The 23000-nt window shown below is 42.2% G+C and overlaps 2 protein-coding genes across 2 annotated transcripts in view; both read left to right on the forward strand.

The window, feature by feature from the left end:
* LOC139324840 (vomeronasal type-2 receptor 116-like) overlaps positions 1 to 8024 on the forward strand; it is an 11908-nt gene extending 3884 nt beyond the window's left edge. The window contains exons 4-6 of the mRNA XM_070954592.1: positions 993 to 1098; positions 5972 to 6068; positions 7123 to 8024. Of these exons, the coding sequence (XP_070810693.1) occupies positions 993 to 1098; positions 5972 to 6068; positions 7123 to 8024 (1105 nt within the window). The remainder of the gene's footprint in view (positions 1 to 992; positions 1099 to 5971; positions 6069 to 7122) is intronic.
* Positions 8025 to 12310: 4286 nt separating this feature from the next.
* Positions 12311 to 22219, forward strand: LOC139324841 (vomeronasal type-2 receptor 26-like). The gene is made up of 5 exons (XM_070954593.1): positions 12311 to 12595; positions 13219 to 13542; positions 15406 to 15633; positions 20061 to 20187; positions 21318 to 22219. The coding sequence occupies exons 1-5, from the start codon at positions 12311 to 12313 to the stop codon at positions 22217 to 22219; spliced, it is 1866 nt and encodes a 621-aa protein (XP_070810694.1).
* Positions 22220 to 23000: the final 781 nt, after the last annotated feature.

Here is a 23000-nt window from a genome sequence, read left to right on the forward strand (position 1 = left end):
TTCAACTTCTACCCTCAAAACAACACACACCAGAACAACAGCGCACAAGGACAGCTTTTTCCAGAATGCCATCACTCTGCTAAACAACTAATACCCACAATACTGTCAAATTAACTACTAGGACTGTATTACTATTCTTCTTCTTCTCGTCCTTACTAGGACCTATTTCTTCCCACTTATGGCTATATCTTGTATCTTTACAACTTATATTGTTTTTATTGTTTCCTAGTATGATTTGATTACTTATTAGTATCCTATGACTATCACTAAGTGTGGTATCTTATGATACTTGATGAATATATTTTATTTTTTCTTTATGTACACTGAAAGCATATGCACCAAAGACAAATTCCTTGTGTGTCCAATCACACTTGGCCAATAAAGAATTCTCTTCTCTTCTCCTCTCCTCTCTTCTCTTCTCTTCTCTTCTCTTCTCTTCTCTTCTCTTCTCTTCTCTTCTCTTCTCTTCTCTTCTCTTCTCTGTCTTCTCTTCCCTTCTCTTCTCTTCTCTTCTCTTCTCTTCTCTTCTCTTCTCTTCTCTTCTCTTCTCTTCTCTCCTCTCCTCTCCTCTCCTCTCCTCTCCTCTCCTCTCCTCTCCTCAGATCTGCTCTGCTCTGCTCTGCTCTGCTCTACTCTACTCTACTCTACTCTATTCTACGTAAGTGATGGAGAAAAATTAGCCTGAGGCTCATATGAAGTCTGTGAGGTCAAAATATTCCTTGATAAAAATTAATTACTGGAATTAGGGAAGTAGAACTATGTCACCCTGACTGCAAGCAGAAATGAAATCTAATGGATATTCATCCCTTTTGTTTTCTTTCTTCTAAATGTTGTAAGCTTTTCTGTTTTTTCCTCTTGGCTTTTCTTTAGCTCCATCCCTACCTTCAAAGGGTTTCTTTCAACAATTCTGCTGGTGAGACAGTGTCCTTCAATGAGCAAAAGGAAATGAGAGGTGGATTTGACGTTGTGCACATGGTCATTTTTCCAAACAGGTCCTTCGAGAGGATGAAAATTGGATGGATCGATCCAAATGGACCCCCAGAAGATGAATTTCTCATCAACGACAATATGATTTTGTGGCCTAGAGCTTTCAATCAGGTATGTATTCTTGTGGCTTCTTGAGAGAGCCCATGTTCTCCAGTTGGATCACTGACATTGATTTCACATCAAATCAGGTCTGGATTTAGCATAGATAACATTGCCATGTTTGAAAGACTTCAGGCAAGTGTTCCTTCACTTCTCCATATCATTCCACTTTGTTGTTGTACAACAAAAATAAATGCCACCTTCAGTGTACATCATACACTGTTGTACATAACAACAACAACAACAACAACAATAATAATAATCACAACCTTCACATTCTACACAATTGAATTGAAAACCCCTGATACTGCATTAGTATTGCACTATACAGTAGAATTCAACTTAGTTACTGCTCTGGGATATAAGCTGTTTTTCAGGCTCTAAATCTGACTTGTACTTCAATTAAAGTACAAATGAAAAATGTGATGCTTTGTTTATCCTACAAGCTTGGGACCTAGATTCTTGCAAATACTACTTTTCAAAATATTATGATTTCTGTATACAGGTAGCTCTTGACCTACGACCATATTTGGTACCAGATTTTCCACTGTTAAGCAAAGAAACTGTTGAGTTGTGTGTGACTGACTTGACAACATTTTTGTTAAGGTTGTAAAGCAAATCACCATACAGTTTGTGAGACTAGACTGAAGCTGCCCTAACTAAAGATGAAGCAGGCATGTAAAGAAGCTGGATAGCCGGGAATGTTGTCTAAAAGATTCCTTCAGGAGATAGATAAGGAGTTAGTAAGTCTTTATGGAGATTCACATGTCATCCATGCAGAAGTTGTGAATGCCCCAACACTGGGAAATTTTAAGAAGATGTTAGATAACCATTTATCTGAAGTGGTGTAGGGTTTCCTCCAAGGTCCCTTCCAACTCTCTTATTCTATTCTATTCTATTCTATTCTATTCTATTCTATTCTATTCTATTCTATTCTATTCTATTCTATTCTATTCTATTCTATTCTATTCTATTCTTCCATCCAGGATATGGTTGTCCCAAAGGTGCTTTTTCAAAAGGCAGATGTTTTGCTTCTCATCCATGAAACATCTTCAATTCTAACTGAAGATTTAAAGAAGCTTCTAGAATGAGAAGCGAAATGTCTTCAAACAAAAACAAAGTCCAGTTGCTGTCAGGGTTTCAAGTAAAAGCCCAAATGAAATCAAAATTCCATAGCGAGAGGTTTCCTCAAATTGGAGATTTATTAGGCATGTCATATTGGCACAGCTGGTAAAACCCGACTCTGAAGTTCCCCATGTTTTCCCCACCCAGTTCAAAGTCCAAAATTCTTCCCCCACCCCCATCATACACAACCATCACATTCCCCAATCAGGTCTATCTCCCTATTCTGGATGTCTCCCATCCATGCCCCTCCAGGTGCTGGTGAGACTGTGCTTGGTTCCCAGAAGAAAGAATGTTATTTTGGCTACATGTTCCCCTCAGTTATCTATACTCCCCCTCCCTTCCCCCTCTCTTTCCCACAGTTCCATCCAGCCTCACTGTGGTACCCCTGAAGACATTCAAAAATGGCTCCTGCATTGACAGTTGCCTTATGAACAAGCACATTTTGGCAAATAACTAAGTCGTTAAGGAAAAATGTCACCTAAACCAGACAAAAGAAGTTCAGTTATTATTATTATTATTAATAATAATAATAATAATAATAATAATAATAATAATAATAATAATAATAATAATAATATTTAGATTTGTATACCGCCCTACTCCCGAAGGACTTAGGGCGGTGAACAAGCACAAAATAAAACACATAAATACAAAAGTTAAAAAACATAATTAAAACCAAATTAAATAATTTTGCCCGAGACAATAAAAATTCCCAATAATTTAAAAACAAATTAAAATTTCAGTTTAAAAAATTTAAAAGAATTTAAAAGAAAGGGGAGAAAATTAGGCCAGGCCGGCCTGCTGGAATAGGAGAGTCTTAAGAGCAGAAAGTGCGCAGATCCGGGATCCACCGTATCTCCGGGGGGAGCTCGTTCCAGATAGTAGGTGCCCCCATAGATGAGGCCCTCCCCCTGGGGGCCGCCAGTTGACATTGTTTGGCTGATGGCACCTGGAGGAGCCCCTCTCTATGAGAGCATACCGGCCGGTGGGAGGCTGTTTGTGGTAGTAGGTGGTCGCGTAAATAACCAGGTCCTAAGCCATGTAGCACTCTAAAGGTGGAAACCAAAACCTTGAAGCGCACCCGGAAGACCACCGGGAGCCAGTGCAGCTCGCGCAGGAGAGGTGTCACACGGGAGCACCATGTTGCCGCACTCTGCACCAGTTGGAGCCTCCAGGTGCTCCTCAAGGGGAGCCGCATGTAGAGAGCATTACAATAGTCCAGGCGGGAGGTGACGAGGGCATGAGTGACTGTGTGTAGGGAGTCCCGATTCAGAAAGGGACGCAACTGGTGAATCAGGCGAACCTGATGAAAGATCCTCCCGGTCATGGCCGTCAAGTGCTCTTCTAAAGACAGCCGTGAATCCAGGAGGATGCCCAAGTTGCATCCTGGGACCAGTGATTCACCCCCAATAGTCAGTGATGGCGTCAACTGACTATATCGGGACGTCGGAAACCACAGCCACTCGGTCTTGGATGGGTTGAGCCTGAGCCTGTTCCTCCCCATCCATATCTGCACGGCCTCCAGACACCAGGACATCACTTCAAGGGCATCGTTGGGGTGGTCCGGGGTGGAGATGTACAGCTGGGTGTCATCAGCGTACTGGTGGTACTTCACCCCGAAACCACGGATGATCTCACCCAGCGGCTTTACATAAATGTTGAACAGAAGGGGCGAGAGAACCGACCCTTGTGGCACCCCACATATGAGGGGCCTCGCGGTCAACCTCTGCCCCCCTGCCAACACAGACTGCAACCGGCCAGAGAGAAAGGAGGTGAACCACCGTAGTAAAGTGCCCCCCACCCCTAACTCTTCCAACCAGTGCAGCATGATACCATGGTTGATCGTATCAAAAGCCGCTGAGAGGTCTAACAGGACCAGGACAGAGAGCACCCCCTGTCCCGAGCCCTCCAGAGATCATCTACCAATGTGACCAATGCCGTTTCCGTGCTGTACCCGGGCCTGAAGCCCCACTGGAACGGATCCTGATACGTCGTTTCATCCAGGTGCTGGGGAAGCTGTTGGGCAACCACACTCTCGACAACCTTCACCACAAAATGCAGGTTGGAGAGTGGACAGTAATTAACCAACATTGCCGGTTCCAGGGAAGGCTTCTTGAGGAGAGGCCTGACCACGGCCTCTTTCAAGGCAGCAGGGAAGTCACCCTCACCCAGCGAAGCATTTATAATCCCCTGAAGCCAGCCTCGCGTCACCTCCCGGGAAGCCAGCACTAACCAGGAGGGACACGGGTCCAATAAACAAGTGGTCGCATTCAGTCTGCCCAGAATCCTGTCCATGTCCTCAGGGGTCACAGGATCAAACTCATCCCAGATAACATTCTCAAGACCTGCCCCAGTCCCTCCCCTGAGACTACCCAGTCGGAGTCCAGATCTTCCCGGATCTGAGTCAATTTGTCATACAGATACTGAACAAAATCCTCGGTTCTACCTTCCAAGGGGTCCTACCGTGCTTCCTAGTGGAGCAGGGAGCGGGTCACCCTAAACAGGGTGGCCGGGGCGGTTATCTGATGACGCAATAAGAGCAGCAAAATAACTACATTTCGTTGCTTTTATCGCCACTAGGTAATTCCTAATATGAGATCTTACCAGTGTCCGGTCCGATTCAGAAAGACTGGCCCTCCAACTACTCTCTAGGCGTCTTTTCTGGCGCTTCAAGTCCCTCAGCTCCTCAGTGAACCAAGGAGCCAAATGAGATCGGCGCCGGGTCAGAGGCCGCAAAGGCACGACCCAATCCAGAGCTCCAGCAGCCGCCCTATCCCAGGCGGCCATTAGGTCTCCAGTTGAGGCGTGTGCCAGAGCCTCAGGAAATGGCCCAAACCCCATCTGGAATCTATCAGGTTCCATCAGGTGCCTGGGGCGGAACCATCTTACCGGCTCTGCCTCTCTGTGGTGGGGTGCAGTGGTTTAAATGTCGAAATGAAGGAGAGAGTGATCTGACCATGACAAGTGCTCAGTAACTATATCCCATATCTCAAGATCACTCAGCCACTGTCCAGAGACAAAAACCAGATCCAGCGTGTTTCCCCCCCGTGTGGGTAGGGCCATGAATTAACTGGGTCAGGTCCATGGCTGTCATGGAAGCCATGAACTCCGGAACCACCTCAGACGTCTCACCCACGGGCGGCAGGTTGAAATCCCCCATGACCGTAAGCCTGGGGATATCAACCGCCACCGTGGCGATGACGTTGAGTAGCTTGGGCAGGGCTGCTGCCATGTGGCAGGGAGCCAGGTACATGATCAGCAAACCCATCTGAACCCCGTGGCCCCACTTCACAAGGAGGGACTCACAGCCGGCTGTCTGAGGAATAGTGGCCTCCCTCGGTCTCAGACCTTCTTTAATAATAACCGGTACTCCCCCGCCCCTGCCCTGTAACCTCAGCCGATGGAATGCGAGGAAAACTGGTGGGCACATTTCAACGAGGGGAACTCCCCCCTCCTGGCCCAACGAGGTAGAGCTAGAGCAAATGGGAACACCCCTTCCCCAAATTCTCATAAATATGAACCAGTTGCCAAGGATCTGAATTTTGATCACATGATTACAGGGATTTGCAAAGGTTGTAAGTGTGAAAAACGGCTGGAAGTCACTTTTTTCAATCCTGCTGTAAACTCTGAATAGTCACTAAATAAACTGCTGTAAGTCAAAGACCACCTGTACATAGAGATATCTGAATGCATCGCTCTCATTCCAGTTTTTTTTTCCTACTTATATTAGATCTGTCCCCTTTCAGTGTGTAATGAACAGTGCCATCGTGGAAAACACAAGAAAAAGAAGGAAGGGGAAAAATTTTGTTGCTATGACTGTGTTCCTTGCCCTGAAGGGGAGATTTCAAACAAAACAGGTACATTATCCATTACTATAACAGTCGCTTGTTTCTCATCTAACAGCAGTAATATAAACTGCTGCATCAGTTAACTAACCAGAACTCTGAAACTAACATCTCTTGAGTACAAAGGCAGCATGATGTCAAGGAGTTCTGTTACTTTCCCACCAAAGTGGTACCTATTTATCTGCTCACATTTACATGCTTTCAAAATGCTAGGTTGGCATAAGATGGGGCAAGGACAGGAGCTCACCCCATCATATGGTACTCACTTGTCATCCAAGGTGTTTCACTTTTCATTCAAGAAGCTGAAGAAGCTTCTTGGAGGAGAAGCAAAGCGTCTTCAAAAAAAAAGCAGAAAGTCCAGTTGCCCCTTGAAAAAGCATGTTAGGGGCTTTGCGACTTATGTGAAATACAAATCAGTCCATGTTACGTTTGGTGGCTCTGAGTGAAGGTCACCCCATTGACTTTTTCACTAAGGTGGGAGTAGAACTCACAATCTTGTGGTTCCTTGCAGAATGTCATAATCATGAGGTCAAATTGACATCCATCTATCTATCTATCTATCTATCTATCTATCTATCTATCTATTTATCCATCCAGTGGTGGGATGCTGCCGGTTCGGACTGGTTCAAGTGAACCAGTAGTTCCGATGATTAGCTGGCCCCACCCACCCATCCCTGCCCTACCCTGTCCTATATTTCCTTCTTTCTGATTCAGCTGATTTGCGCGGCATAGCTGATTTCCACACCTCCATTGTTCTACTTACCAGGGCTGCCTTAAAATGTAAACAGCTGAGTTTCAAATTGCTGTATTTTGAATGCTGCGCACAAGCGTGTTAGGCACGCGCTCACAGAACTGGTGGTTTAATAACTGGTTGCAGCCCACTATCTATCTATCTATCTATCTATCTATCTATCTATCTATCTATCTATCTAAAGATATATATAAAGATACACACAAACACACACAAACTCATGATGTTACAACTCTCCTTGGGAGACAAAATGCTATACACAAATTAACCAGAAATCTTTCTTTCTTCCTTCCTTCCTTTCTATCTGTCTTAAAGATATGGAAAAATGCCTCAAATGTCCAGAAGACCAATACCCAACCAAAGGAAAAGATGACTGCATTCACAAAGTTGTAACATACCTTTCTTACAAGGACCTTCTAGGGTTTACTTTGGCCTCCATTTCTATTTCATTGTCAGTGATCACTGCTCTCATATTCGGAATATTTCTTAAGCACAGAGATACCCCTCTGGTCAAAGCCAACAACCGGGACCTCACCTACATTCTCCTTATCTCCCTCTACTTCTGCTTCCTGTGTCCTCTCCTGTTCATTGGTCAACCCAGTGAAGTCACTTGCCTTCTCCGACAACCAACTTTTGGCATCATCTTCTCCGTGGCTGTTTCTTGCATCTTGGCCAAAACCCTCACTGTGGTTGTAGCCTTCATGGCTACCAGGCCAGGCTCCAACATGAAGAAGTGGGTGGGAAGAAGGATGGCAACTTCCATTGTCCTTTTCTTCTCTCTCATCCAAGTTGGCCTTTGTGCCATCTGGCTAGGATCTTTCCCTCCATTCCCACAGTTGAACATGCATTCTGTGACCGAGGCCATCATCAATGAATGTAACGAAGGCTCTCCGGTCATGTTCTCCTGTGTCCTAGGCTACATGGGCTTCCTGGCTCTTGCCAGCTTCTTTGTGGCCTTCTGCGCTCGCAGATTACCGGACAGCTTCAATGAAGCCAAATTCATTACATTTAGCATGCTAGTATTTTGCAGTGTTTGGGTGCTATTTGTTCCAACTTACCTGAGCTCCACAGGAAAAGCCTTGTTGGCTGTGGAGATCTTCTCCATTTTAGCTTCTAGTGCAGGATTATTGGGCTGTATCTTTTTCCCTAAATGCTACATCATTCTGTTCAGACCAGAGATGAATACCAAGGATCAGCTAGTAAGAAGAAAGAACTGAAGAATTCAATTCCTTTACTTTCTGGTACAATGTTGAATAGTATGTGTAACATTTTGGGATCAAAAATTCATTGTAATGTCATTTATATTTCCTAATATTATTCAACTTTTTTACCAAGATTTATGGTGAAGATAATAAGAATAAAGAGTTACAATATTAGATATCTTTCCTTTCTGGTGCAATGTTTATTAGTATGAGTAAGATTTGGGGATTCAAACATCAATTACCATCAATTCTGTTTTCCTAATAATATTTAGCTTCTTTATCAAGAAGGATATACAAAGCATTGAAACCTCTCCTCTGAGGCAGTCCAGTCTTATAAAAAGCTTGACATTCTGACTCCAAGGGATTCTAAGGCATTTTTCACATGTTTGTGGATTTGCTTTATCAATAACACCAAGGTAAGTCCTGTCTGGACACTCTCAGATGACCTGGGAAGATCTTTCAGCCTTTCTGTGAATATGGCTGTCTAAGCTTGCTTTACAAAATGCCTCTTCAAATCTTTCTCCTGGTTTTTCTCCAGTTTTTCCTTTTATTGGCATCAATGCATTCTTAGGGTTTTGCTCATTCTCCAGAAGATATTTCTGGTCAACAGAACTCCACATAATGATGCCCAGATGTCAGATCACTTTGCTTCAGAGCTCCCCATCCTCTGGGTACCAAATTACCGACAAAGGCAAACATTTTGGCAGAGCAAGGGGTGACAAGATAGCAGTGTTCCAATATCTAAGGGGCTGCTACAAAGAAGCTGGGCATCATTCAGCACCTGAAGGCAGGAGAGGATACAATGAATGGAAACTAATCAAGGAGAGGACCAAGGTAGAACTAAGGAGAGATTTCCTGACAGGTAGAATGATTGATCAATAGAATAACTCATCTCCAGAAATTGTGTTGCTCCAACACTGGAGTTTTTTAAGGAGAGTTTGGACAAACATCTGTCTATCAGGGTTTTCTGCTTGAGCAGAGGTTTGACTTTTTCAGCCCATTTTGGGGGCTTTTATGTCCCATTTTCGAGGCTTTTTTGGCCCTTTTTTGGGCCAAAATGGGCTGAAAAAAGCCCTGAAAACAGGCCAAATAAAGTCCCCAAAATGGGGCGTGTAGTGGCCAAAAAATGGTCGGCTGGTGGGCGGGGTTTCAGCAATATTCAGTCTTTAAGACACACAGACATTTTCATCCTCTTTAAGGGAGACAAAAAAGTGAATCTTATAGTCTGAAAAATACGGTAATACTTGTTATAAGGCCCAAGGTGAAGCCATATCATGAGAAGCAGAAGGCTGAAAGTGGCATAGAAAAACTCCAGAGAAAGTGATGTACATGCAAAAAAGCACACTGAAATCATCTGACATGACAGGCAAGAGCAATGAGTCCCATTTAAGAGTTAATCAGAATAAAGAAAATGATTCCCGAGTTGATGTGTGTTAGAGAGTCGCTGGTATAGCAATAGCAAAGGCTATTATAGCTTATATGCCACTCCATAGTGTGTTACATTACTCTAAGGGTGGTTGCAGTGTCAGCATTTTGCCCCCAACTATCTGAGTCTTCATTTTATCAGCCTTGGAAGGAGGGAAGGATGGGTCAATCTTGAGTCAACCAGGATCAAATTTCTGACTGTGGCCATAGTTAGACTGAAATTCTACTTTCTTAGCATTGTGTCACCAAGCAATGATTGAACATAAAGGGATGCCAAAGGATTTCTTGGAAACCCCTATCCATGTACGTAACCTCCTTTCCAACTCCTCTTGAAAGAAGGGGACAACTCACAGCCGCTAGGTGGGTATGGCTGTGTGGTTGCAGTTGGGTCAGCAAAACTAGATGGGCATAGATTGGTGGCATAGCACACTTGCTAACTCAATATGCCACACTACCTTCCAAACTTGAAGGAAGGAAGAAAACACAATTATTAGCAAAAAAAAGTTATTTAGAATTCCAAACCCAGCATTCAAAGAATTATTCTCTGAATTATCTCTCTCCGGATTTAGTCAAATCAATTTTGTTTCAGCCAACCTATTGTTCAACTTTTTCCCAAGAGAAAATAAGTCTGAACATGTCTATTATGACCCTGATATTCAAAACTGGGAGGAGGGACCTGAAGTAAGTGAGTTTCTGAAGAGTTAATTTTTCAAATCTCTCCCTTTTTAATCTACTGGTATCCATCTGAAGTTATAATGTTAGCAGGCTGAGTTGATACACATCGTCTTGCATTTATCTCTCTGTTAAGTGGGAACCAATCTAATTTTTCTCAAAAATGATAATGGTCCCAATCAGAGGCGGATTAAAATGGCAGTTGAAATGAACTACACTGTACAGATGCTGAAAGCTGAGATTTTCTCTCAGACGATGAAACAATCTATGGTTTTAGCTCTGATATTTAACTTAGTGGCAGATATAGCCAGTCTGCAATGTCACCAGAGTGATCTTATCCCCGTTCCTCATGAGTGGTACGAGCCAGCTGACCTCCTCATTGGTGGGATGGTCTCTCAGTTTGTGTATGCATTCAGAGAAGATCTATTTGAGGAAATGCCTTCACAGGTCTCAGCTGACTTTTCTGAGTAAGTGTTTTTACCTATGGAGATTCTCAGAAATCCAGGTCATAGTTATCTTGAAGGTTTAATGTCTTTTCTTTCAAAAGACAACTGGATTGTTTGTTTTTATTTGAAGAGGAAGATGAAGAAGATGGAAGACTACCAGGGAAGGCTTTCAAAAAGAGACTGGACAACCATATGTCTGAAATGATATAGGGTCTCCCAAAGGTGCTTTTTCAAGAGGTACAGTAACTGGACTTTCTCTTCTTTCTTTGAAGATGATTTGCTTCTCAGAGCCGAAGAAGCTTCTTTTGATGAGAAGCGAAACGTCCTTAAAGAAAAACCAGAAAGTCCAATTGCCTCTTGAAAAAGTATTGTAAGGACAACTATGACCCTGATCACTGAGAATCTCCACAGGCAGATATAGGATCTCCTACTCAAGCAGGAGGTTGGACTAGAAGACCTACGAAGTTCCTTCCAACTCTATTATTCTATCTTCTGAGACCTTTTGCTTCTTATGCAAGAAGCTTCCTCAGTTATAATGCTATAGGTTATACAACAGTTATAATGTTATAGGTTACACATAATGTTCATTGGTTATCATTATAACTGATGAAGCATCTTTGAGAAGAATCTCAAAGGTGTTTTTTCAAAAAGCAACTGGACAACTATATCAGCTATGATCTGGATGACTGAGAATCTCCACTGATACCTTGGAAAATGATGACACAAATAAAGAAACAGTCCAATTGTCTTTTGCAAGAAAAAATGCAACTTTGAGAGAATGTGTGTGTGTGTGTGTGTGTGTGTGTGTGTGTGTGTGTGTGTTTTGGTCACTGCACCTGCAAATATTAGCCAGACTGACAACAAAGGTGGAACTGAGGAACCTTGTCTGTGAGAGATAATGTTTCATAAACTATAATACCTTACTCAGTATTAGCCCTACTGTTAAGTAACCAGTGCATTGGTCCATCCTTATGGATAATTCTTTTTATTTTGAAACATTGGCGTAAGATTCTAGAGAAAGGTAAAGTGCTAGGAAACAACAACAAAAATAGTCAGCCTCTGTTTTCTTTGGTGTGAAAACAGTTACAATATCTAGCTTGCAAAATAAAATAAATAAATAAAGTGTGACTATATTAAAGATAAACTTTTATGCTGCTATATTTTATAGGCAGTTGACTTGAGCTGTGGTTTTCCCATTCATTTATAATAATGCAATAAACTTGATGTCAGTTAAAATTTTCTATGCATATGGAATTTTCTATTTAACATTTCCTTGTCTTCTCATGAAAATTACAATTGTGTTTTTGTCCTTGCAGCCTCTGTGTTCCATCCCTTCTTCTTCAATTTTTTTTTCCTTTAATGGCTTCTGTGCTAAAAAATTAAATTTATTGATCAATTGATTCAATATGTACAACAACCCCTCTTACCAAGTAAACTGTAACTCTGAATGGTGAACAATGTTTTTTCTTTTTCTTTTTTTTAAAAAAAATACAATTACAATTAAAAATTCAATAAAAAAATATTAATATTTGTTATAGTGTTGCATTTAACTGATTTCAATCTCTCAAGTTTTTTATTGCAAATCACAGTTTAAAAACTAAGTGGGCTTATGTAATTGAGTTTAGAAAAAACATCAAGTAAAAGAGTATTTTTGTAAACATGAATAGGATGCTGGCTAAGGATGTTTTGTAGCTTTGTAAACATTGGAAGCTTCATTTCTGCACATGTTTGGAAAAAGAATGCCCTTCTATTTTCAGTATGGTGACAAAGTTCTACCAGCATGGCCTTGCCGTGGCCTTTGCTGTGAAGGAGATCAATGAGGATCCCCAGATCTTGCCTAATGTTACCCTTGGATTCCATATCTATGACAGCTACTATGATGCAAAGATGACTTATCGGACCACCTTGGACCTCCTCTTCAAATCAAGTAGCTTTCTTCTCAACTACAAATGTGCCAGTCAGAGGAACCTGATAGCCATCATTGGAGGACTTGATACCTCTTTTTACATGGCAGATATCCTTGGTCTCTACAAGATTCCACAGGTAGGGGTTTTGCAGTATAAAACATGGAAATTACATATTTTTTTTTCTCACGTTTAACTCCTGGTGATTCTAAAAGGAGGAAAGGCTAATTGAAAGGCTAATTAACCGCATGCAGTTTTGGTCAACACACTATAAAAAAGATGTTGAGACTCTAGAAAAAATGCAGAGAAGAGCAACCAGGATGATGAGGGGACTGGAGACTAAAATTTAAGATGAATGGTTGCAGGAACTGGGCATGGCTAGTCTAGTGAAGAGAAGGACCAGGGGAGACATGATAGCAGTCTTCCAATATTTCCTATCTGGCTGCCCCAGAGAGGAAGGGGTCAGGCTATTTTTCCAAAGCACCTAAAGGCCAAACAAGGAATAATGGATGGAAACTGACCAAGGAGAGATTCAACCTAGATGACCTATGAAGTCTGTTCCAACTCTGTTAATTTGACCAAAAAATATTGCTGGAAATGCATTATTTCACTTTAAAAACAGTTCCCAAACTAATGCATGGTTCTCTGTGCATTGACAAACCAATTCTATGAACTGACAAGTTGTTTCAAAAATGGTAACAAAATCAGACATACAGAAATGAAGCTGTCCCCCAGTTTTCAAAATTATAATTATATTTGTAGCTCACCTATGGTGCCCTGGTCCCTGGGAAGATTAATTCCACTCTAGTCCCTTCATTCTATTCCATGGTCTCCAACGAAGCCCAACAGTACTTGGGGATTCTTAAATTGCTCCAACATTTTGGATGGACCTGGATCGGGATCTTCACTCATGACAATGACGACGGACAGAATTTCCTGCAGACTCTGGAAGCTTTGCTTTTCCAGAATGGCATCTGCATAGCTTACAGACAAAAAATCCCACAGCGCCTCTGTTTGGATAACATTGAGGAAATGATCGAAATAACTTCATATATCGATGAACCTTTAATTGATCACAAAACTAAGGTATTCCTCCTCTATGGTGAATCAATGACACTGGTTCTGCTGAGGACCATTCTATTCATACAAGACCCCAGAAATAAATTAAAAGAGTCATTTATGAAAGTATGGGTCATGACAAGTGGCATTGATTTCACACTATCCTTCCTGCAAAGAAGTTGGGACCTGGATTTTTTTCAGGGTGCCCTTTCCTTTACATTTCACTCAAGAGATCTTCCAGGGTTCAATAAATTTCTTGAAGGCATAAAACCATCCAAGACCAAAAGTCAGGGCTTCCTGAAGGAGTTTTGGGAGCGAGCATTTGCCTGTACTTTTCCAAATCCTGATATGGAAATAGAGAAGAATGTAATGTGTACTGGAAAAGAGAGATTACAGGACCTTCCCGGGCCTCTATTTGAGATGGGAACCACTGTACATAGCTACAGTATCTATAATGGTGTTTATGCAGCAGCACATGCTTTGAATGCCATGTTGTCATCTCAGTCCCATCAGAGATCCTTCAGGAAGGTGAAAACTGCTGAAACTTTTGAGCTGCAATCTTGGCAGGTAATTGTAAAAACAATGGAACTCTTTTATGCCCATGTTCAGATTGGTTTTTTCTCTTCAGCTATTTCCATGAGTAGCCCTTAACCACAGACCAGGGGTGTAATACTGCAGGTTCTGACAGGTTCTGGAGAACCGGTAGCGGAAATTTTGAGTAGTTCGGAGAACAGGCAACTTTTTGAAAGCTCATAAGTCTTTCATCTGCACCTCTAAAACTGTCTGGTTTGGCTCTGCAACCCAACAAGACAGAAATAGACTTCAGAGGATAATTAGAACTGCAGAAAAAACAATTACTACCAACCTGTCTTCCATTGAGGACCTGTATACTGCATGAGTCAAAAAGGGGGCTGTGAAAATATCTGCAGACTCTTCGCATCCTGGACATAAATTGTTTCAACTTCAACCCTCAAAACACTGCTTTAGGACTCTGCACACCAGAACAACAAGGCACAAGGACAACTTTTTCTCGGATGCCATCACTCTTTTAAACAGCTAATTCCCACAACACTGTCAAATTAACTACTAGGACTGTTTTACTATTCTTCTTCTCCTCATCCTTACTAGGACCTATTTCTTCACGCTTATGGCTATATCCATGTTGCTTGAATCTTTACAACTTATACTGTCTTTATTGTTTCTTAGTATGATTTGATTACTTATTAGTATCCTATGACTATCACTAAGTGTTGTATCTTATGATTCTTGTCGAATAAATTTTATTTTTTCTTTATGTACACTGAGAGCATATGCACCAAAGACAAATTCCTTGTGTGTCCAATCACACTTGGCCAATAAAGAATTCTATTCTATTCTATTCTATTCTATTCTATTCTATTCTATTCTATTCTATTCTATTCTATTCTATTCTATTCTATTCTATTCTATTCCTACTCTACTCTAGATTCCATTCCATTCCCTACCCTCCTCTTCCCTTCCCTTCCTTTCCCTTCCCTTCCCTTCCCTTCCCTTCCCTTCCCTTCCCTTCCCTTCCATTCCATTCCATTCCATTCCATTCCATTCCATTCCATTCCATTCCATTCTATTCTATTCTATTCTATTCTATTCTATTCTATTCTATTCTATTCTATTCTATTCTATTCTATTCTATTCTAGGTAATTGATGGAGAAGAAATTAGCCTGAGGCTCATTTGAGGTCTGTGAGGTCATAATATTTCTTAATCAAAATTAATGACTGGAATTAGGGAAATAGAACTATGTCACCCTAACTGCAAACAGAAATGAAATCTAATGGATATTCATCCCTTTTGTTTTCTTTCTTCTAAATATTGTAAGCTTTTCTGTTTTTTCCTCTTGGCTTTCCTTTAGCTCCATCCGTATCTTCAAAGGGTTTCTTTCAACAATTCTGCTGGTGACACCGTGTCCTTCAATGAGCAAAAGGAAATGAGAGGTGGAATTGACATTGTGCACATGGTCATTTTTCCAAACAGGTCCTTCAAGAGGGTGAAAATTGGATGGATCAATCCAAATGGACCCCAAGAAGATGAATTTGTCATCAGTGACAATATGATTTTGTGGCCTAGAGCTTTCAATCAGGTATGTATTCTTCTGGTTTCTTGAGAGAGCCCATGTTCTCCAATTGGATCACTGACATTGCTTTCACATCAAATCAGGTCTGGATTTAGCATAGATAACATTGCCATGTTTGAAGGACCTCAGGCAAGTGTTCCTTCACTTCTCCATATCATTCCACTTGCTTCCTTGCCTGTACTTTCTCTTTTCCCCAGTTCCCAATTTTGGTTTCTCAGTGGCTTTCACACACATCACCCCAAATAATAGGACAGTTATTATCTTTACTACAAAACCTGGACACTCAGACCAAATATGCCATAAGGCTGAACATCAGTCCCTCTTATTTTCTTTCTAGTGCAATCTCAACCTATCTGTAGAATCTGCAGAATCCTCTCTAAGTTTAAGTTTACTTGATTGTCATTGCACTTCGTACAACAAAATTAAATGCCACCTTCAGTGTACATCATACACTGATGTACACAACAACAACAATAATAATCACAACCTTCACATTCTACACAATTGAATTGAAAACCCCTGATACTGCATTAGTATTGCACTATACAGTAGAATTCAACTTAGTTACTGCTCTGGGATATAAGCTGTTTTTCAGGCTCTAAATCTGACTTGTACTTCAATTAAAGTACAAATGAAAAATGTGATGCTTTGTTTATACTATAGGCTTGGGAATACTACTTTTCCAAATATTATGATTTCTGTATTCAGGAAGCTCTTGACTTATGACCATATTTGGTACCAGATTTTCCACTGTTAAGCAAAGCAGCTGTTGAGTTGTGTGTGACTGACTTGACAACATTTTTGTTAAGGTTGTAAAGTGAATCACCACACAGTTTGTGAGACTAGACTGAAGCTGCCATACCTAAAGATGAAGCAGGCATGTAAAGAGGCTGGGTAGCCAGGAATGTTGTCTAAAAGATTCCTTCAGGAGATAGATAAGGAATTACTAAGTCTTTATGGAGATTCACATGTCATCCATGCAGAAGTTGTGAATGCCCCAACACTGGGAATTTTTAAGAAGATGTTGGATAATCATTTGTCTGAAGTGGTGTAGGGTTTCCTGCCTGGGCAGGGGGTTGGACTAGAAGACCTCCAAGGTCCCTTCCAACTATTCTATTCTATTCTATTCTATTCTATTCTATTCTATTCTATTCTATTCTATTCTATTCTATTCTATTCTATTCTATTCTATTTCATTCCATTCCATTCCATTCTATTATATCCAGGATATGGTTGTCCCAAAGGTGCTTTCAATTCCAACTGAAGATCTAAAGAAGCTTCTTGAATGAGAAGCAAAATGTCTTCAAACAAAAACTAAGACCAGTTGCTGTCAGGGTTCCAAGTAAAAGTTGCCTGCTTCTTGGCTCCAGGACTTTCTAGACTATCCTATGGAACCATGGCCAGATGTCATCTCCATCTTTTCAGTTTTTGGGTGTACTCAGCGGCCGAGCTTCTTGAACTGCGAGACTCCCCCTCTCCCAGGTCTGGCCCTCCATACTATCGAGGGCCTACCTTGATGACGGGTTTTGGAACCCCAAGAGGTGGTACAAAGAGTAGGTTGAGGGGGTTTTGGGGGAAGTTTTTAAGGAAAATTTTAAGGGGTTCAGATGGAAACCTGCGGGAGAGGCGGGAGATGAAGCATCAGAAGAGTCACCTGGAAGGCTGTTGGAGATCATCCCATTCCAAATCCGATTGAGCACAGTTAAGAACCCATATTAGGTCTTATCTTGTGGCAATGGAAGCGGCGAAATGGGACTATTTCGCTGCTCTCATTGCATCTGCAGAAAATCGTCCAGCAGCCTTGTTCCAAGTGACCCACTCCCTTCTCAATCAGGAAGCGAGGGAGGACCCCTTACTAGGCAGTGCTGAGGACTTTGCACAATTTCTGCAAGACAAAGTCACTCAGATCCAAATGGGTTTAGACTCTGACTGGGCAGGATCTGACGAGGAAGTGGGAGCTAGTCTTGAAGGTAACATCTGGGTTGATTTTGACCCTGTTTCCATAGATGAAGTGGACAGGATTGTGGGTAGATTGGGGGCCTCCACATGTTTGTTGGACCCATGTCCTTCCTGGCTTGTTATGGCAACCAGAAAGGTGACTGGAGACTAGATCCAGGCGTTTATCAACACTTCTTTGAGGGATGGGGTCTTCCCTGCCGTACTTAAGGAGGTGGTGGTTTGACCCCTCCTCAAGAAGCCTGCTCTGGATCTGGCCTCCTTGAACAACTTTCATCCTGTCTCCAACCTTTGCTTCATAGTGAAGGTTGTTGAGTCTGTGTTGGCATACCAACTTCCACAATTCCTGGAGGAAACGGATTATCTGGACCAGTACCAATTGGGTTTCAGGAGTGGGCACAGCACGGAAACGGCATTGGTCACCCTGGTGAATGATCTCTGGCAGGCCCAGGATGAGGGGTTTTCCTCCATTCTGGTGCTACTTGACCTCTCAGCGGCTTTCGATACCATCGACCATGGTATCCTACTGCGATGGCTCCAGGGGTTGGGGGTGGGAGGCACTGTTCTAGGGTGGTTCTCCTCCTATCTCTTGGGCCGTATGCAGTTTGTTTGGGCGGGGGGTGAGAGATCCTCCCCGAGGCCCCTCACCTATGGAGTGCCGCAGGGGTCAGTTCTCTCCCCCCTGCTCTTTAATATCTATATGAAGGCGCTGGGTGAGATTATTCATAGTTTCTGGGTGAGGTATCATCAGTATGCTAATGATACCCAGCTCTACATCTCCACCCCAGACCAACCTAGGGATGCCCTTTCCGTGATGTCCCAATGCCTGGAGGCAGTACGGGTCTGGAAGGGTAGAAACAGGCTCAGACTTTTTATTATTATTTTTTATTTTTTTATTTATTTATTTATTTATTTTTATATGCCGCCCTTCTCCGGAGACTCAGGGCGGCTTACAATGCATTAAACAATAGACTCAACCCCTCCAAGACTGAGTGGCTGTGGATGCTGATCTAGTTGCCCCATCACTTCAGAGTCACTGACTCCCTCTGGAAGGGTTCATAATCTCAGCGTCCTCCTTAATTCTCGGCTGTCCTTGGTGGATCATCTGACGGCCGTGACAAGGGTTTTTTTTGCACAGGTTCACCTGGTGCACCAGTTACACCCTTTCCTAGACAGGGATGCCCTCCGTACAGTCACTCATGCTCTCATTATTTCTTGGTTGGATTACTGCAATGGCCTCTATATGGGGCTGCCCTTGGGGTGCATCCGGAGGCTCCAGCTGGTCCAGAATGAGGCCGCACGGGTTGTTAAGGGAGTTTTCCGTTACTCCCGTGTAACAACTCACCTATAAAGCCCTACATGGCATGGGCCCGGGGTACTTGCAGGACCACCTCCTACCGGCCTCCCACCACCCTGTGCGGACACATAGGGCTGCCCTCCTCCGGGTGCCATCGACCAGTCAATGTCGGCTGGTGGCCCCCAGGATGAGGGTGTTCTCGGTGGCCGGATCAACCCTCTGGAATGGGTTACCCATTGGGCTCCGGACGACCCTTGACCTCCGCACTTTCCGCACCGACCTGAAGATATGGTTGTTTCAGCAATTTCCCTGATCTGCTATGAGATTTTATTCTGTTTGGGGTTTTATATTGGCTGTTTTTAGGATTTCTTATTGTTACATGTTTTTATGCTGTGTGCCGCCCCGAGTCCTACGGGAGAAAGGTGGCATATAAATGTAATTAAATAAATAAATAAATAAATACCCAAATGAAATAAAACTCCATAGCCAGAGACTTCCTCAAAGTGGAGATTTATTAGGCATGTGATATTGGCACAGCTGGTAAAACCCGACTCTGAAGTTCCCCATGTTTTCCCCACCCAGTTCAAAGTCCAAAGTTCTTCCCCCCCGCCATCATACACAACCATCACATTCCCCAATCAGGTCTGTCTCCCCATTCTGGATGTCTCCCATCCATGCCCCTCCAGGTGCTGGTGAGAGTGTCCTTGATTCCCAGAAGAAAAAATGTTATTTTGGCTACATGTTCCTCTCAGTTATCTATACTCCCCCTCCCTTTTCCACAGCTCCATCCAGCCTCACTGTGGCAACCCTGAAGACATTCAAAGATGGCTGCTGCATTGACAGTTGCCTTATGAACAAGCACATTTTGGCAAATAACTAAGTCATTAAGGAAAAATGTCACCTAAACCAGACAAAAGAAGTTCAGCTAGAGCAGATGGGAACACCCCCTCCCCAAATTCTCCTAAATATGAACCAGTTGCCAAGGATATGGATATTGATCACATGATTACAGGGATTTGCAAAGGTTGTAAGTGTGAAAAAGTCTGTAAATTACTTTTTTCAATCCTGCTGTAAACTCTGAATGGTCACTAAATGAACTGTTGTAAATCAAGGACCACCTGTACATAGAGATACCTGGATGTACCATTCTCATTCCAGTTTTTTTTCCTACTTATATTAGGTCTGTCCCCTTTCAGTGTGTAATGAACAGTGCCATCGTGGAAAACACAAGAAAAAGAAGGAAGGGGAAAAATTTTGTTGCTATGACTGTGTTCCTTGCCCTGAAGGGGAGATTTCAAACAAAACAGGTACAGTATCCATTGCTATAACAGTCTCTTGTTTCTCATCTAACAGCAGTAATATAAACTGCTGCATCAGTGAACTAACCAGAACTCTGAAACTGACATCTCTTGAGTACAAAGGCAGCATGATGTCAAGGAGTTCTGTTACTTTCCCACCAAAATGGTACCTATTTATCTGCTCCCATTTGCATGCTTTCGAAATGCTAGGTTGGCATAAGATGGGGCAAGGACAGGAGCTCACCCCATCACATGGTACTCACTTGTCATCCAAGGTGTTTCACTTTTCATTCAAGAAGCCGAAGAAGCTTCTTGGATGAGAAGCAAAGTGTCTTCAAAAAAAAAGCAGAAAGTCCAGTTGCCCCTTGAAAAAGCATGTTAGGGGCTTTGCGACTTATGTGAAATACAAATCAGTCCATGTTACCTTTGGTGTCTCGGAGTGAAGGTCACCCCACTGACTTTTTGTCTAAGGTGGGAGTAGAACTCAAAATCTTCTGGTTCCTTGCAGAATCTATCTATATATCTACCTATTTATCCATCCAGTGGTGGGATGCTACCAGTTCGGACTGGTTCAGGTGAACCAGTAGTGCCGATAATCAGCTGGCCCCACCCACCCGTCCCTGCTCTATCCTGTCCTATATTTCCTTCTTTCTGGCTCAGCTGATTCGCGTGGCACAGCTGATTTCTGCACCTCCACTGTTCTACATGTAAAAATGTAAACAGCTGAGCTTCAAATTGCTGTGTTTTGAATGCTGCGCACACAGAACCGGTTGTTTAAAAACTGGTTGCATCTCACCACTCTATCTATCTACCTATCTACCTATCTACCTATCTACCTATCTACCTATCTACCTATCTACCTATCTACCTATCTACCTATCTATCTATCTATCTATCTATCTATCTATCTATCTATCTATCTATCATCTATCATCTATCATCTATCATCTATCATCTATCATCTATCTATCTATCTATCTATCTATCTATCTATCTATCTATCTATCTAAAGATATATATAAAGATACACACAAACACACACAAACTCATGATGTTACAACTCTCCTTGGGAGACAAAGTGCTATACACAAATTAACCAGAAATCTTTCTTTCTGCCTTCCTTTCTATCTGTCTTAAAGATATGGAAAAATGCCTCAAATGTCCAGAAGACCAATACCCAACCAAAGGAAAAGATGACTGTATTCACAAAGTTGTAACATACCTTTCTTACAAGGACCCTCTAGGATTTACTTTGGTCTCCATTTCTATTTCATTGTCGGTGATCACTGTTCTCATATTAGGAATATTTCTTAAGCACAAAGATACCCCTCTAGTCAAAGCCAACAACCGGGACCTCACCTACATTCTCCTTATCTCCCTCCACTTCTGCTTCCTGTGTCCTCTCCTGTTCATTGGTCGACCCAGTGAAGTCACTTGCCTTCTCCGACAACCAACCTTTGGCATCATCTTCTCCGTGGCTGTTTCTTGCATCTTGGCCAAAACCCTCACTGTGGTTGTAGCCTTCATGGCTACCAGGCCAGACTCCAACATGAAGAAGTGGGTGGGAAAAAGGATGGCAACTTCCATTGTCCTTTTCTTCTCTCTCATCCAAGTTAGCCTTTGTGCCATCTGGCTAGGATATTCCCCTCCATTCCCACAGTTGAACATGCATTCTGTGATCGAGGCCATCATCAATGAATGTAACGAAGGCTCTCCGGTCATGTTCTCCTGTGTCCTAGGCTACATGGGCTTCCTGGCTCTTGCCAGCTTCTTTGTGGCCTTCTGTGCTCGCAGATTACCGGACAGCTTCAATGAAGCCAAATTCATTACCTTTAGCATGCTGGTATTTTGCAGTGTTTGGGTGCTATTTGTTCCAACTTATCTGAGCTCCACGGGAAAAGCCTTGTTGGCTGTGGAGATCTTCTCCATTTTAGCTTCTAGTGCTGGATTACTGGGATGTATCTTTTTCCCTAAATGCTACATCATTCTGTTGAGACCTGAGATGAATACCAGGGATCAGCTGGTAAGAAGAAAGAACTGAAGAATTCAATTTTTTTTTACTTTCTAGTAGAATATTGATTAGTATGTGTAACATTTTGGGATCAAAAATCCATTGTAATGTCATTTATATTTCCTAATATTATTCAACTTTTTTACCAAGATTTATGGTGAAGATAATAAGAATAAAGAGTTACAATATTAGATGTCTTTCCTTTCTGATGCAATGTTTATTAGTATGGGTAAGATTTGGGGATTCAAACATCAATTATCATCAATTCTGTTTCCCTAATAATATTTAGCTTCTTTATCAAGAAGGATATACAAAGTATTGGAACCTCTCCCCTGAGGCAGTCCAGTCTTATTAAAAGCTTGGCATTCTGGCTTCAAGGGTTCTTAGGCATTTTTCACATGTTTGTGGATTTGCTTTATCAATAACACCAAGGTAAGTCCTGTCTGGACATTCTCAGATGACCTGGGAAGATCTTTCAGCCTTCCTGTGAATATGGCTGTCTAAGCTTGCTTTACAAAATGCCTCTTCCAATGTTTCTCCTGGTTTTTCTCCAGTTTTTCCTTTTATTGGCATCAATGCATTCTTAGGGTTTTGCTCATTCTCCAGAAGATATTTCTGGTCAACAAAACTCCACATAATGATGCCCAGATGTCAGATCGCTTTGCTTCAGAGCTCCCCATCCTCTGGGTACCAAATTACTGACAAAGGCAACTATTTTGGCAGAGCAAGGGGTGACAAGATAGCAGTGTTCCATAATACCTGTTATAAGGCCCAAGGTGAAGCCATATCGTGAGAAGCAGAAGGCTGAAAG

Source organism: Pituophis catenifer, unplaced genomic scaffold, assembly GCF_029215685.1.
Source record: "Pituophis catenifer annectens isolate HBS135680 unplaced genomic scaffold, rPitCat1.0.hap2 SCAF_15, whole genome shotgun sequence".
Classification (NCBI taxonomy): domain Eukaryota; kingdom Metazoa; phylum Chordata; class Lepidosauria; order Squamata; family Colubridae; genus Pituophis; species Pituophis catenifer.

Coding starts and splice junctions, on each gene's coding strand:
- LOC139324841 (XM_070954593.1), top strand. CDS start 12,311: ATGGTGACAAAGTTCTACCAGCATGGCCTTGCCGTGGCCTTTGCTGTG. Junction 13,543..15,405: donor TAATTGATCACAAAACTAAG/GTATTCCTCCTC, acceptor GCTTTCCTTTAG/CTCCATCCGTATCTTCAAAG. Junction 15,634..20,060: donor GGCCTAGAGCTTTCAATCAG/GTATGTATTCTT, acceptor TACTTATATTAG/GTCTGTCCCCTTTCAGTGTG.